Raw genomic sequence first — 17808 nt, forward strand, 5'->3', positions numbered from 1 at the left:
ATCAATCAATACATTATTGACAACAATTTTTGTGCTATCTTGGTCTACCAAAGTGTTTTCCACCCATTCAAGTTGATTTGCATACTGTTCAATTTCAGGGATTCTATGGTGGATGTAAGGAGATAATTTATTCTTCTATCTCTTATTGCAAATGAAGTCTAAAGGATCATATCTCCAGATAAAACTTTGTTTTAATCTCAGTCTTTGGAGGATTTCCTCTGCTACCTTTCCTGCTTCCCTACTGTTACATATGAATGGGCCAAGCTAATCCTTTATCCTAAGTTGAGCTTTCTTCTTGGCTTTCACAAAATGCACCTCATCTGAATTGATCATTTGCCTGTAGTACTCCAAAGCAAACAATCTCATAAGGAGGTATCTGGGCGGCGTTTAGGGAGCCAGTTCACATCCATAGATTCTGATTTCAGTATGGTTTTGGTATAAGTACCAATCCCCCACTCTATACTGTTTTGACAACTGAAGGAACCTCCTGATATCTGCACTGATTCTGGGTGGAGGGCTTCCTAGCAACATAGTTGCCACTGGGTGTACAAAGAGGTCTATGAAGTCAGTATAAGAGTATTGAGAGTCATATAAGTGGATTAATGAAGTCTAGAAGATTACTGATCTGGGGTTGCCTTTGGTATCAAGCTTTTGGAGTGAGATTGGGAATTTGTCAGCTTGATAGTACAAGAATAGATGATATAAAACTGAAGAATATTTAAACACTCTCTCATTATCCATCCTCATGAATTGATCATGTATCTTATCAGCAATGAACTTAGCAAAATCAAACATGATGGTTGGGGGCTGTCCAGGAGTGTAAATAGACATAAAGGCTACAATAATTTCATCAACAAATTCACTTGTAGTTTGGCCTAATACACTGGATATCATTTATATGATGTCTCGGCCAAGATCAGAGAAAATAGTCCACATGTACAGGGGAGGATCCTTAGGGATGTATTGTTCCTCCCTAATGAAGTTCTGGAAAAACTGAGCAAGTTTGATTGAGAAAAGTGTAAGGTATCTGTTCAGCAAATCTCCAACAGACAAACGGGTCAGGTTTTGGCTTGGTTGTAATTGCAACATTTGATTTATGGACTCAGCAGTGATAGTAAATAATACAGACTGGTCTGGGATCATTACTGCCCTTTCGCTGGGATTATAATTCATATGGCAATAGTGGATAATTTCTGGGAAGATGTGAACTCTGGGGGATTGGTATTTGGGTAAACCTGATTCCCAAAGTCCTATGTGGTCTGCATGGTTCAGGTACTGGTCTCTGTACTTGCAGTATAGTTTCAAAGGGGATTGTTGAACAGAGGTGTCTTTAATCTGAAAATCTTTATCTGCCAGTGGGAGATGGTCTAAATCTTTGTGAGGAGTAGGAATGGGCATGATGTTCAATGCAACCGAGACAGACATCCTTGGTTCTTGTGGATTCAAGGACGTGGGCGAAGGGTTTTCAGTTAGAATTGGGTAAAACTGGTCTAATTCGAGGTATTTTGGAGTCACCAAGAATTTTTTTTTACTAAATTATTTAGGAATTGGAAGCAATTTAGTCCAGGTTGTGGAACAAAACAGGGTTTCTAAGTGAATTGGGATAAATACCTGGTTTCTGTTTTTGGATGGAGTAATGGCGACTGTGCATTGTTTGCAAGATGCGCACGGGATTGCAAGGTGGTCTGGAGTTTCAGCAGCTCTGGTAAATTAGCAGTTGGACGTAGGTTGACAGTTGCACGTACTTTGGTGCTTGCATGGAGGTCAGAGCGGTCCTTTTCCACGATAAAAAAAAAAACAATCAGTTTTTTTAGTTTTATTCGTAAAGTCAATGATTTTGGTGGGTACACTGGGAAAAGGACACTTTGCGTTAAGCGGGAAATGTGACAGTTTGTCATTTAGCGGGATCATATCGCACCGCTTTTGGGATAAAGTGGTTTTGGGCGGAGGACACCCGATGCCATTCATCGGGCGCCACGTAGCGGCGGGGTGAATAGTAAAACCACTCACACTGGGCGGGTAAAGGTTGGCCTACAGAGGCCGCCCAATATGAGTGTCGACCGTTGGATCAACTGAGGTCAGATCGCTTGGTGATCGGGGCGATGATTTGATGTGGGGTTTAATGAAGGAGCCTGGTGGGGTTTTAATGGGTGTAGGGATTAATTTATGAAGGATTATGATGGTTTAATGACGTCGGGAGTGATTTCATTGGTGGGGACAGATTCTTAATTAATCACTAATTGATTAATTAATTTCTTTTATTTCGGCGGGGGGTCAAGGTTATTAATTAATCGCTGATCGACTTAATTAACCCTTTAATCAATTTATTAATAAGTTTATGTCTCAAACTTTGGGGCGGGATATTAACATATGGGTTTAATAAAATATACGGGAAAGGGGTATTTTTTGGGATTTAATACATAAAATTAGAAGTTAATATGAAATGAAGGTGGAAAAAACGAAGTGCGCTAAGTATAATATATATTGAATTTATTTGTTTTTCACATTAAACATCATAACTTAGGCTAAATGCGCATTTGTGGGTTTTTTGTGAAAAAGAGGGGTTTTATATGAGAGTGATTACTTTCCCTAGGCAAATGATGATTTTACCTTAGGAAAAGGGATTTTTTAGGGGAAATGAATGATTTTAAGGGGGTGAATGTTTGTGAGGAGGCTTTTAGTACTTAGACCTTATAAGTCATTGGGTCGAGGGTCCGGTCCCTCCAGAAGTCAGAGAAATACTCTGAGCCCTTTAAACTTAAGGTTTTTGGTACTTTTGACTTTACTTATGGGAAATTAGTAAAATTAAGGGTAAAATGAATGGGGGGAATTAATCACTTAACTTGTGTATATGCTCAATTATCATCCATACTTTAGCAACTTGATGATGAAAGTAAATGATATGATTTTATCTAATCATTCATCACAACTCTGCAACCATGCAATTACTTACCCATCTACTCATCCTACCATTTTTTTACTCTTTATTAGGGTGCACTTAAGTTGGCAAACCCTTATCAAACATTTTTCTTTTCTTTTACAATAAAAATATATCTAAGTCTATCTTTACTACATCCAAGGGCTCAGATTAAACTGTTGAGCTCCTTTTATTCACTCTACCTATCTACTTATCTGCCAAGATTAAACAGTTTGGTCAGATTTTCATTCTCTATCTATAAACATGAAATTCAAAATATAAAATAACCAAGATTAAATTGTTTGATTACCATGGATTGTGGCATGAATAACAAGCTGCACACAATCATTATTATGCATAAAAAGTAAATAGTAGTGGCATTTTGACTTGCAAACTTTCATGGTCTTTTTGTTTTTGGGGTTCATATTCTTTCAATTTTTTAACCTTCTCTTATTCTTTTTGTCATTTGATTTATCTTTTAGGACAGACCCTCTTTACATTTTTTTTTTTGAATATGGAAAACATTTGCAGAAAGCAAAGATATGTACATATTACAGGTTTAATCTCAGCCATTCAAAAATTATGACTTCTATTGGTATAGGAACCTAACACTGAACACAATTGATTCAGTATTTTGGATGTTTTTCGGTTGTAGTTGCAGCAACAACAAATGAGAGGGAATTGTAGTGTAGATGCAGTGTTAGCAGCAGTATGGTAGTGTCAGCGGCAGCACATATGCAACATTAGAGTTGTGCAGTAGTTGGTGGTCAACAACAACCAAACATCAACAGTGTGACAGGAGATGATACAAAGACAATGTTGTGGCAGGGTGTACAGCACTAGAACACATTCCTTGCTAAGAGGGAGTGTTAGTTTTTGTAGCATCGAATGTGTTCTAGCCATGAAATTTGGTGGAGAGGCTAGAATACATGAGACCTCCAAGACCCAAAAATTGTTTTTGGAAATTTCACCTAGAAGTGACTTAATTAGATTATTAACCAATTTTTTAATGCTTCCTAAGTCTAAAATTAAGTAAATTGGATAATTAATCAATATTAATTAAGTCAAGGTGAGAATAATCTAGAAACTCACATGGATCAATTCCAAGATGATCCTAGCCATCGATTAAGTTTTAATCTTGGTCGTTGGAGCTCCAATAATGGATTATAAGAGGAAGTCGACAGGCACTTGGAGAATACAATTGAGAACACCAGAAATTCGATTTCCTTGACAGATCGATTCTCAAAGTAGAAATAGTCAATTGCCAGAGAGCCAAAGATCGAAGCATTGAGTGAGGGGTAGAGATAGAGACTCCAGAGGAAGTTTTCCATATCCGAAGAGGCAACAGCAAGAGGGTCGAGTTATTCCCGATGAGGCAGCACAAAGGACTACGCAGTTGCTTCAGATTGGCAGTTCGATTTAGCTGGAGAGAAATTCGTTCTCAGTTCCAGAGGCCGGGTAGAAGTTCCAGAGTGTCGGAGAGACAATTTCCTCAATGGAGGCAGGAATAACGACTTCATCAGAGACTACATAGAGCAGTGCAGATGTTGACGCAGAGGGTCCAAGAGGTCGAGGTTTTTGAAGGCAGGTTGTATCGGGAATTCTTGTAGAGGAAGGATAGTTCCCTTCAATAATTTTGCCTAGATTTTCTTTATGTGGATAGCCAATTTTAGGCGTCCAAATTGTACTCAGATTTTCACAGCTGCACAATAAAATAGAACCCACATCTGCTGCACCGATTTTCCTGCATTGGGTTTTTTTGGGGACTTTTGTTAAAAAACAATGGTGTTATTTTTATTTGTGCGCTAATATTTTCTTAGTTCCAGTGCTATTTATTTTCCGCAGTTTTATTTGTGAAGGTTGCAGTGTGTTCATTTCGATGTTTCCATAACAATAAACTGAATAATTAATTTATCAGTTAGAAGAAATAATACCAGTTATTGCAATAGTATTCCAGTTTATGAAATTTTCACATGGGTGACCCCATAGGAGAAATTTGCTCCTGGATTGTCTTTAGCAGACAGTCAATAGCCCCTTGTAGCCACCTGATAGCTTTGATGTGTTACCATTCTCTGCCAACTGAGCTAACCATTGTGTACCCTCGCTCATATGTCATGATTGTATGTTTTAATGTGGGCCATCCAATCCCAAAGGTATGATTTTTCATTAAGAAATTAGGTGTTTATGCTTGTTTTTTTTGGGCACACTTGGGCATGGTGATCCAGGTGGATATTAGTGGCCACCCGCCTATTCCACCTAGACCCCGCAGTCAGTTTCATTTGTTTCCATTTTCATTTCAGCATTTACTATTTTTAGTAGTTTTTCGGGTCTTGAACTTCCGGAGCAGTGTTGACCCGCAAAACGGTGTTTTTTGGTATCCACAGCAGGCTTGTGGCCATAGAGAGGGTCCTGCGGCAAAACCTGTAGTACTTGGCGAGACCTTGCCAACAAGGTATCGTATGCGCCAAATGGAGATAATATGATCAAGTTACGACCCCGGGAAGTTGGCTGCCCAACTAACCCCAACAGGGTCCACAAACTCTTGATGTTACATCTCCTAGGGTTAGGGTTTTTGTTGTTTAGGGTATTCTCATGTTTTCCAATAATAAATAAGCCCTTGAGCCTCATTGTAACACAGTTCAGAGGCATGTAGCCACCACATCTCTTCTCAGAGATAAGCTACCATCACCCGAGCTATCTTATCTCCATTCTATTTGTAAGCATAGTTCAATATTTTTCTATTAATGAAATGAAGTGTTTTTCTGCTGCATCTTTGTGTTTATGATTATATTTGTAAGTTGTTGTGTTCCTGTTTAAGTTTGGATCAGTTTCCTCCCCCCCTTAGGAAACAATGGTCCCCATTGCATGCAGAGCCTCCATGAGGTGAGGAAATTTCTGTTGAACCTGGTCCCTGGTGAACCACTTGCCCTGGTGAAGGAGTTGACCTGCTTTGAAAACTCGATATAATTGTATCCTCTATTGGCGAGTGTTCTTAATCTGTGTCCATGATCTGATCAGTTGTGGCCTGTTCCATGTAGTCTGAGTTGAGCTCTGTTGGTGTGAGTTGTTCTGCAATGTCAGATGTGTCCAACAATGGTGGAAAGTATGGCCGAAGGCGATCTACATTGAACACTGGGTGCAAACCAAGGAACAGTGGGATGTTGAGCTCAAAGGCATTGTCACCGACGGCCTTGGTGATGGTGTATGGCCCATATTGGAGTGGGCGAAGCTTGCAGTGAGGTCCAACAAGGCGCTCCTTCTACAAATGTATCCAAACTTTGTCGCCCACCTGGAACTTGTGCGGCACTCGATGTTGATCATGGCACTGCTTGTACTTAGCATTGGCTCTGTCCAATATATCATAAACCTATTGGCGGATGTGTTGAATGCGCTCAATGAAGCTATTAGCCTTTTCAAATTTGGACTGAACGCGAGCCAAATCTTCCTAAGTGGCTGCAAATGGTATGGCCACATCAATGGGTGAGATCATTTCACTAGTTTTTTGTCCAGTATTTTTCTCTGTAAAGGATTGCTAGTTGAGCATCCTAGATTTGCATTCAGAATTCTCTCCTGCATAATAATATACCCTCAGAGCTGTTGCACCGGTTTTCCTGCAATGGGTTTTTCCGAGGACTATTTTGTCCAAAAATAACAGTGTCCTATGTATCTTGTTCTTTGCTCAGTTTTATGTTTCATGTAATCAAATTTAAAGTAGTGTAGGCCGCAAAAGTAATTTGCTTCAGTATTCAGAGAATAACTTGATAATACATATTAAAATCAAGTAGGTAAAGTAGATTCAGATTTGCTACAGTAGGGGTTCCTTGAGGATTAGGAATTTTCACAGTAAGACTTTGTAGTGTAAATGAGCAAATCTTCTATGCCATAGCTCACACTGAAGATCGATATCATGGACTAGTACATGAATGGGTTTACCATTGACTTTGTAAAGCCCTTCACATCTTGATCCAAGAGTGAAGGCTTCTCTCATACTTGAGTTCAAAGGCCAAGTTAGAACCTTTCCATTAATAAAAGCAACTTTCATTCCTTTATCTTCTAGAGTAGACATAGATACAATATTCTTTTTCAAACCAAGTACATACAAAACTTCTTGTAGAAAAATAGATTTGCCATCATTTAACTGAAATGAAACTAAACCATAACTTTTAACTTGGTGAGTAGAATTATCTCCAAGGATAACATTTAAATTAGTCTCCCTCTCAACTAGATTAGAGAGTGTTTCTTTGTAACCAATAAAATGTTTGGAAACACCACTATCAATTAACCAGCTATCAAATGAATCTGCGGAATAAGAACTAGAAGGAGCAGAAACAAGAAAAGATTATGATTGAGTTTCCACTGCATTATTTCTTAATCTTGGATTTCTTGTTTTCATAGGATGCATTTTACTTTGATTTTCAGAAGAGTCTTTTATATAATCTATATTTGTTTTTGAATCTAGGTGTTCTTATTCTTTCTTTACAATCATGAGCAAAGTGACCATGCTTTTGATAGTTAAAGCATCTAACTTTCGACATGTCTAGATTCTCTTTATTTGATTTGAAAACATATTTATTTTTATTACCTTTATTTCTCTTGTCATAAGTTATAAAAGCAGTAGGTTCTTCTTCTTCATGATGTGAAATTCCCCCTTTTGAGATCATTTTGGCCTCCTCTTGGTCCCAGGAGCTTATCAAATGTGGGAATAGTGTTGATGTTGATGACGGTGGTGATAAAATTGTCCCAAGCAAGAGAAAGGCCTCCAAGCACAATCAACACTATTTCTTTGTCGGATATAGCTTCACCAATTGTTGACAATTGATTCCTGATTTTAGTCATTCTCAGGAAGTATGTTTGAACCGTCTCTCCTCTATTCATTTTGATGTCCCTAAAGTGATTCTTCAAGGCAATAATCTAGTTCAAATTACTAATTGCAAACATGTCAATTAGTTTGTCATACATTTCTTTAGCTTTCTTCAAACCAGAAACATAAATAATGAGATGATCACTAAGAGAATCAAGGATAATTTTCCTAACTTTGATTTCACTTTTTTAATGTTTGGATTTGATAGCAGCACTTGAATTCTCTGGTGGATCAGCCATTGTGCCTTCAACATACTCCAAAACTGTGTTCTTCAAGAGTGATATCTAGTCTTGCTTTCCATGGACCAAAGTTTAAAGCATCATTTAGCTTCTCCTCTACCTTGAAGTAGGACGAAGTCATCTTGATCAAAAAAAACTTTGGTGGCAAGTGGGGTCTCTTCATGTGATCTCTGGTCTCCTTGGACTTGTCTTCACTAAGGCTCTAATACCATGTCAAAATCTGAAATTTATATGAAAAAATTTAAAAACAAAATTGCAAAACATGAAAGTTCTATGCAGAAAACTGAATGTACTTTGCAAAAAACTGAATGGAACTAAATGGACTTAGCAGAAAGTTGAATGTACTTCGCAGAAAAATGAATGTATTTTGCAGAAAGTTGAATTTGCAAAAAACTAAATGTACGTTGCAGAAAACTGAGTATACTTTGGAAAAAACTGAATGTACTTTGCAGAAAATTGAATGTTCTATGTTGTTACAATTGTAGATAGAGCATAAACTTAAGGATCATATGAAAACAACAAAGCACAAATATGAGACACTAAGAGTTAAGTCCAATGACTAGGGAAAAACCCACAAGGGGAAAACCCAAATGATTCTTCTTCTATTAGATTTCTTCAATTGTTTAGCAGAGCACAAAGAGAGAGAGAGAATGAAAATGAATAAAGTCACCAATTTCTGATCAACTTGTAGCTGAAGTGCTCTTGCTCTTTGTTTGAAGATCTTCTTCTTTTGATCAGATCTTGTCCTTCACACTTGCTCTAGCTCTTCCCTTACTCTTACTTTTCACTCGCTCTCACACTTCTCCTTCACACACTCAACACGAGCTCTCCTTCTTCACAATGAACATGCTACATCAACTCTGACTTGCTCTTGCTTAAATAGATGAGAAATGAGAGGAGTTACAAAATGAATTCATGCCTTGAGCCAATAATAAGATAATTGAATTCCATGAGAAAGAAGTTACTTGAGGAGAAGTGTAACTCATCCCAAGAATAGAGAGAGAGGTACACGTCTTGAGGAATTACAATTCGAATTAAGGAGAGAGAGAGTTACACTTAGACATGATAGAATATTTGGTGAGAGTTACAAATCAAATTGAATGAAGGAGTTACAAGTGCATTTAATGAAGAGGAGTTACACTTGCCATATATTGAATTAGTGAGGGAGAGTTACATTCTCTTAAGTGTGTAGTTACTATTTTATTCCAAGGGAGAAACTCAATTTGCCAAGTAAAAGATTCTTAATTTACTTTACTTATTTCATGAGAGAATTCATTTTTATTAATCCATTAAAGGTGAATGACTTCAGACTATTTTATAAATTAATAGTATCATTATAATAATAATACTAGTGAGGATAAAAATATTAATTCTTGACTTGTATAATCATGATTGATTTGATTTTAAAATGGATTTCATATGACAAGATCATCTTTGATTATTTAGTCATGAATTTCTAGTTTTGGAAAGTTATTTCCGAGTTGAAATGTGACTTACTAGTTTTGGAAGTCATATTAGAATGATTAGAAATGAAATTTTATTCTAGGTGGTTCAAACAGATCTGAAAGATATGTTTTTTTCTAGGAGAAATTCATCCCTGAGCTGTCAAATTTTAACATTAGGTGATTTAGGGAAGCCTCTCTTGTGGTTAACTACCAGTGAAGAGCAAAAAAAGGTTGTTGCGGTAACAGTGACAACCCTTTCTCTTGTTGTCAGAAGGTCTGGCCCTACCCAATGAGACTTTGCACTGGGCCTGCTAGATTTTGTGGCGACAAGAACATGCTTCATGCCAAGAGTAGAGCCTTCTAACTAGCATTGCAGTGTAAATTGAATCCATTGGATAGAGAAACATTTTAGGATAAATGAATTTATGCCGAACATTTGCATCACTTTGTGTACTGTCGCAACTTGGATACACCCCTTGTTTTGGAAGTCGCCTCAAGAAACACACCCCAAGGTTAGGGGCTATACTGCTTTATACAGACTTCTTTTGGCTTCGGTGTTGGGTTTGAGGGGTATCTATTTCAACAAATTCAGCTGGGACTTGCACTGGACCTCATCCTGTTTTCTTCACATACCATTAGGATAGGGAAGACCACAGCAAGAATAGAACCCCATTGGATGGCTTAATAATCCGCCTACCTCACCAAAGAACCAAGACCCCATTGGTAATGGCAATCCCTTTCAAAAAGTTACTCATAAATTTGAAATTATACAAGCCTCAAATTGCATAAAGGTTTTTTTGGAATGAATGCTGCATATGAAACATCATCAAACCCAACCAACAGACTGCATAAGTTATGGCAACCATGAAGATCAGAAATAACATTTACAGAACTAAATTTGTAGACTACCAAAAACAAACTTGTTTGTTCTCAATTGAGAATGAGGCACAATAGATGAATTTCAACAGGTCTTCATGCTTACCTTCCAACTGAAAGAAGAATTCCGAGGAAAAAGAGGGTGCTTTGGGTATCAATTCGAGAGAGAGCTTGTGGTACTTTTAACTTCTGACTCTGAACATCACTGTCATGAATTGCATCTGTCACAACCCACAGAACTCCAAGGCCTAAAAGCATACCCAAATATGGAGGCAATCCTGTTACTGCCTTAAAGACAGGAACAAAGAGCAGGGCGCCAATACCAACTAGAAAAACAAGTTGTCCTCCAGGTACCATCTGCTCTGATGGCATTGCATCTGTTACCTCTTCTTTTCTGTCTTGAACTTCACTGGAAAATATGGCAGAATGGACAATATTTGTTGGTCTTCTACATTATTGTGCCATTCCATATCACGAATAATACACAGACTAGATCAAAAGAAGCCAGGAAGTAGTTTAGGTGATAGCGCTTACCTGGTTTGTGACATAAGTGCCAAAGGGACTGCCATGGAAACTGCTGAAGGAATGAAAAGGTCCTGACAAAACAATAAATATAGTCATCAGATATTTGGAAGCTGTCTTACCAAATTACTTGTCCAAGAAACAATATATATAAAGGACTATCCGGCTTTCTTTGAACATTAGAGTAGTAGCAAAATGTGCTCCATGGAAAATCCCAAGAGCTTCAATATTGTAAGTATGCCAAACTGACACCATAAGGGTAGTAGCATCACAGGAAAAGTTTTACACAAACCTAGCATTGGATATCATTACAGTTACTCTATTTCAATCACAACCAAAGCAAGAATGCTAAGATCGTTAAAAACCTTGATCACTAAGATCAGTCGTGGTTTTGTTAAATATTAGATTATTATTGTTAGAGCCCTGCAATGTATACCTAATAAAAGCATAAGACAGTGAAGAAGCCAGCTTTCATATTAAGAGAGAAGCATTCAATTGTACCATGAAACCAAGAGCGATTATAATTCCTTCAGGAATAGATAGATGTGCATCTATCTTCACGGCACCCACAGAGAATAGGCTGGCCTTATTTAAATACATAAGGCTGTGAGGAAACTAATACGTCAGCCTGCCTATCATTAATGCAGGCCATCCTTTTGCATACTGTTCCAACTTTGGTGATAGGGCATATGGACAAGTACTTAAAAGTTAAACCTACTTTTCCATCCCATTTCCACTCATTGGTGCACACCTCTCTAATAAACATGCAGATCCCTCATTGCAGTGGCTACTTCAGGGCATATGCTCATAATCATACTAATGAATTGGGTTAAATTATATTATTCTTCCACTGCATATCTTTTCTATTACTGTCATCTGTTAACTCCTGAACTTGCACCTTCTGCAAGTTAGGGTTAAATACAGATTATTTGCTTATCAAGCATATTTTTGGGAGTGATCAAGATGTGGCAGAATTTGTAGCAATGGTTCTTTAGTTGAATAAGCATTTCTGAAGCATTGATTGTTATCACTGATGACATTTAAAGTCACCAAAGTGCAGATTAGAGGAGATTCCAGCATTTCCAGAATCATGGAACCTTTATTCTCAGAATTTAAGTGGCATACTTAAAGTGGGATTGTACTTATCATAACCAGGCTGTGCGTTGGTCGTTCTTCAGCAAGAAACCTGTACATGCCGTGCTTTTCCTCAATGACAGGTTATCGATTCCTAAAGAAGACCAAACAGAACCAGACTCAGGATCTTGGATGCAAATTTGTTACCTGAGAGGTGCATGACACTCAGAACTTCTATGACAGACAGATCAACATCCCCAGAAGGATTAGTTCAGCATACTGCATGAAGATAATGACAACACTTATCCTAGAGAAGTCAGCATCTTAGAGATTTTCAATTCATCAATATAAGGAGTGCGCTGATGTTCATTAAAAACAAGCGATAATTTAGCAACAGATCTAGCCCTGCTCTGTGTCTCAATCAGCATGAAGATAAGGTGAGGCACTACCTTTTAGTTAATAATAGCATAGGTTTTATGCTAATTTTAATATGGAAACAAGTGGAGAAGGGACGCTGCTGTGTGCCAAATTTAGCATATAGATTGAGTCAAAGATTGAGTCCTGCTTTTTCCTTGTTTGGAACATTTCTTAAATCACAAAAAGATTATTCCCCCTTGGACCACACATGGAGTTTTTTTTTAGATGTTGGAGGACTTCTTGGAGATTGTTACAGCTGGTTATGCTGGTTATAGGTTGTTATATTTGTTACATGATGATGTAGCATTGAACACAACACTTTATTTTGATGATGTTAATTTTAGTTAACAATGGTATGTTCTACGCTTAGCACAATTACTTCAATGTACTTTTAGCAGCCCAATGACAATTTCCAAATTAGTTTCCAACAGCAAACACATTAACCATAAATCACATTGACAGTAACTGTGGATAGAACCAAGGTTACTTGGGAGCAAGAGCGGGAAGCAACATTTTCAAACGCTCCCGGTTTGTGAGCGAATCAGGAGCGAATTTTTATATAATATATATTTTTATATATTTTGATGCATATATGTCAACAAAAACATGTAGAATGATAAATTAGATATAACAAACATAAAAACATGGATTGAACCATATAACATTAATCATCTAGCAGTTATAATCCTCATCAACCATGTCCACAAGTTATTAACATACAACATATCAAGTCCTATGATTCATCAATCTTAAAGTTTCAAGCTTTCAAAATTCAATACATAACATTTATCATCATTGATCACTAAAGTTGTACTTTTAACCATTACCATTACCAAGTAACCAAACTATAACAAAAAATATCTAACATGAAATGAAATGTTTCAACTTTCACGAAGCATCATATTCATAATTCATTACCAATGAGTTATAATTGCCAACTTCAAACTTCAAACTTAAATTGTCATATATTGTTTACAAAAAATATCATAATAAATATGAAAGAGTCAACAGTTATGAAAACTACTAGACACTAGAAAAGACAAGTAAATTTATTATCCACTGCTTCCTCTTGCCGCTGTGAGAAATGTCTAATTTTTTAGAAGGTTGTGGTGGTCTACTACTACTGGGAGTCTCCTCTCGCATAGTCAGACGACCAGAACCAGAAGCCACATGCCCTCCACGTGAGGATGTAGATGGAGGTGGCAACAACAAAGGCAAAGATGTTGGAACTCGAGCACTACTACTGGATGGTGGGGGTGGCATGGTTGGTGTTGCTTCATCATCATCTCTTTGAAGTTCGGTATGCAATTCTTCTAGATGTAGAGCACCATCCTCCAAATTATCTTCCTCTGGGTTGTTGTCCCAAGTTTTATATGATGTAACATCACGAGCCCGATCTCAATAATGACTCAACAACCTGTTGACGGTGTTGGACCCGCCAACATGTCAAGGGGATCTCCCTAGTAAGAAGTCCCAATTAGACCTCAGATCGTTTGTTGTAGGAGTCCCAACAGTGGGTTGTAAGGTAATGCCTTGACCGCGATATTGCACAGAGGCAAGTAAGATAACTCTGTCAATAAAAAAGGGTGTGATCACTGCAGTGAGTCAAGGAAGGTGCATGAGAGGTTCTAACACAAGTGGGTTGAAATGAGGGTGAAGGTGAGTTCCAGGTTGAAAGGGATCAGTCCCAACTCGGCTAGGAACACACAACACACAAGACATACACAGCTTCCGGCGGAGCAGTCCACACAGATGCGACAGTCACAACATACAAGGTAAGATAACACGTATAGCACTCACAGATCAGTCTGAACGAGTGCAACGGTTGTTACAGCGAGCTTCATATGAAAGGTCTATCTGATGTCCGACAGAGCAGTCGACATGGACGGGACAACATTAACAACATATACAACACATTTCCATTAATAGATTATGCATTACAACAAATGAAACAGTTCATATGTAAAACACAAGTTAAAGCAACATGCATTACAAGTGTTAAAGATCAGTGTTACAACAGATACAATACATGTGTGAAAACGTGTTGGCTCTTATTATATAAAGAAGTGTAAGTTCCAATCATACAATACATCCATGTAAACCCGCTAGCCCCAACAGTGGAACGTTACAACCACATCTACCTACTCCTCCAAAGAGATGAACTAGCTCCGTGCAGTGGAGAAGCCAAGGTGCGTTACAATACTGTCCAAGCTCTTTCCAAGATAGTCTTATCAGAAGCTTGGCTGACCAAAATCCTTTACAATGAGTTATGAGGGACTATTTATAGCAAAGGGTGGGGTGACCCTTGACATTCCCCTTTGTGACAGTTCAACTACCCTCATGACTCTTCACCTACTCTATCACTGTTACATCCAACTATTGACACTTGACTTACACTTGACATGACTCAACATTACAATGCACATTTACTCATGTGAAACAACATGGCTTGAGCAAGCCATGCAAGACATCGCTGACACTCGGTCCACTATGATGAGACCAACTCTTTGACATGCTTGTGATGGTGAAGGCGCTGGGCTGATGCCAAGCTTGGTCATTCGTGATGGTGTGCATGCACCTCATGGTGACATCTTGCTGAAGTGAACTCTTGCCTCCGTTGCAACCGGTGCATTGGATCAGCTCCTTCATCTAACTCGTCTGCTAACATACACATGGTCTTCTTGGGTGCAGCTGAACCAGCAACAAACTGATGCATAGTGTCCATGCTGATCTTCAAGTGTGTGCTAGTGGTCATGCACATCAACTTGCCGAAGTACACGTTCAGCTCCAGTTGGACCTGCTTCTTGTCTTTGCCTTGGTGAGTGTGTTGAATGGGTTGGATTGCATGCGTGCGCACAATGACATGCATGTTGTTGAATCTCTTGCATGCGATCAACAACACTGCTCATCATGTCTGCTGCTGGGATGGATCTTTAACTTGTACAGGCACAGTTTTATTCGTGAGTGCATGTTGCGCCCACTGTTGTTCTTGTTCCTGCTGCAACTCATTCATCTATCTGTGCAACTTCATGTTCTTCCTAAGTTGTTGCTTCAGCACATGCAACTCCATCTTTGTTGCATTCTCTGTCTTCGCGCGATCTTCATGTCGCACTGTCACCTCATAGCCTGAGTCTCCAAAGTTGCTTTCATTATCAGTGGATCTGCTTGATCTTGCAACTTTGTTCTGTCTCTATGTTGTCAACAACCTTCCTCTTACATTCATTACATTCACTACATTTGTTGTATTGGTTGAATTCGCTGCGTTCGGTACGCTGCCTTCCGCTGTTGTTCATGATGTTGCTTGCTATGATATCTTGATGTTCTTGTCTACGAACAACTTGATATCTTCGTGAGTAGGCAAGCTCATAGAAATTTGATCGACTGGATCTCCAAGCGTGCTCCGAACAGTGTCTTCAACTCTACCCTCTTGGAAACCATTGTACCTGCACTGCTGAGAGACAGATGAACACCTGCAATACCTGGAGACATGGCAACACTCATGGCAAGCAATCTGTCAGTCGAAAACCAAAATGAACTTAAGAACTGACTTGCAACATACCTGTGTGACTGATCATGAAGGTTGCACAATTTCGGCCGGGAGATCGAGAGATTGACTGCCAAGACTGCGCAAGGCACAGTCTGGGCTGCTGGGAGACTGACTGACTGTTGGAACTGTGCAATGCACAGTCCATTTTGGTTGTTGACTGCTGGAATTGCGCAATGCACAATCTCAGTTGGCAATGGCTGCAGGCTCAGTGACTGCATTGTGCAATTTTCTGGGCCAGCAATCACTATCCCTCAAAAATGCGCAAAACAGTCCTAGAGGACAGGCACTAGGCAGAAATTAGCATTTCCTGATAGGAAGACAGAGGCTTCCCTCTCAGGATTGCACAATGTTGTCTTGGTGAGGCAGAGTCTGGGCCAAGGCTGCCCAGACTCGCCAATGGACAACTGAAAGTGAATGTGAGTGTGAATGCATGGTGATACTGAGTGCAAGCATAAGTGAATGATCATGCATGCAAACAACGAATGACAGATTCAGCAAACGAAGCAACATGCATGTGGGTGAGGCGAATCGCCGAATCAAAGACAATTCGCGAAAAACAGTTTCATGCATGTGACAGCAGTGAGATGCTGACGAAAACTAAAACAGTACTAGGACAAGCTAATATACATGTAAACAACAACAAGCGTTCAAAAAAATCAAGCAAACAGTACTCTTACAAGCGAAAACACGAAAAGCGATAGAAATGCAACACAAGGCATGGGAAATGGGCTTACCCCAAAACGACTGAGCTGAATGTGCCGAATACTTCTAGATGTGATGTGGGATGTCAGGGATGCAAGGTTGATGTGAGGAATGAGCTTTGCAGCGTCCGGTTGATGAGTTTTGATAACAACGAGGTTGTGACGCGCATGCCACAAATCTAGGTAAAGTGACACTTGGTGGGAGGCTTTTGAAATGATCCTTACATGTAACCTCCAACTGCTAAACATAGATCCCTGAAGCAAGGGATGCCTTTGCATGCTGCTTTGGGAGAAACAGCGCATGCATGCAAGTTTTTTTTGCTCGGTCATGGAGGGAACCGATCAACTCAGTTGCACATGCAAGAGACTGCTCGATTGCGGGGAGAAAATGTGCATTTTTGGCTAGGAGTTGGGTTGACTGCCCAGGAGATTTGCAAAATTTCTAGGCAGAGCAGCTGATTACTACCTAGATTTGCGCAAATTCCGAGTTGAGCAGCCTTGCTAGAGAAAATTGCGCAATTTCTGCGGGGGGTGTTGATTGGCAGAATTGTGCAATCTCCAAGCTCAACAGGCTGCCAAATAAGATTGCGCAATTTTTGGAGGGAAGGTTGGTTTCCCTCCATAAATGCGCAATTTTCTTGGGGAAGCTGGTCAGCCTACAGCTAGACCAAGTCCGGGTGAATAATCTGTGAGGGGAATGCATCAAGCTGTAATCGACAGGCTGCCTTTGTGCAAGTAAAACACTAAAGCTTGTGAACTTGACGAAACAAAGCAAGCTACTGTGAAGGTTGGAAGAGAGGCTCCAAAACGAAGCTAAGGCAAAATTTTGTAGGGTGGCTGTAGCCGCTACAACACTTGGCGACACACTGATAAAATTCCAGCTCTCTGAATGGACCTTGTTCATGAAAAGCAAGTTTAACACCTCCCGGAAGTAATGTTCAATTCTCAGCTCCTCTTGGTTTCCACACTAGCTTGATTGGAAGATGTAGTATCTACCAAGCTCTTGGTCGATTGACACACATTCCAAGCCAAGGCAACACAGTTGTTTCGATTGGGGCTTAGGGGTATATTGGTGCACAAGCAGTATAATCGTTAGAATCTTAGTTTCATCTCTGGTGTTGCTCCGCTGCTAGCAAGCCTGGACAGTACCCTGGCGGAGTCACATAGGAACACAAGCATGGCTCCACTGCCAGCGAGCCTGGTCAGTAC

The 17808-nt window shown here is 39.3% G+C and overlaps 1 protein-coding gene across 3 annotated transcripts in view; it reads right to left on the reverse strand.

Annotated features, from left to right (window-relative positions):
- The window catches only part of LOC149146664 (sodium/proton antiporter 2-like), a 287524-nt gene that overhangs the window by 17594 nt on the left and 252122 nt on the right, over positions 1-17808 (reverse strand). For all 3 annotated transcript variants that reach the window (XR_016264588.1, XM_089448761.1, XM_089448762.1), the window contains exons 7-8: positions 10873-10934; positions 10445-10747 (exon numbers count right to left, since the gene is read on the reverse strand). Coding sequence is in view for 2 of the 3 variants with exons in the window: in XM_089448761.1 (XP_089304887.1) it covers positions 10445-10747; positions 10873-10934 (365 nt within the window). In the remaining variant the exon portion in view is untranslated. The remainder of the gene's footprint in view (positions 1-10444; positions 10748-10872; positions 10935-17808) is intronic.

This window comes from Pinus tabuliformis, chromosome X, assembly GCF_031772625.1.
Source record: "Pinus tabuliformis cultivar Carrire ecotype Pingquan chromosome X, CPIR1, whole genome shotgun sequence".
Lineage (NCBI taxonomy): Eukaryota > Viridiplantae > Streptophyta > Pinopsida > Pinales > Pinaceae > Pinus > Pinus tabuliformis.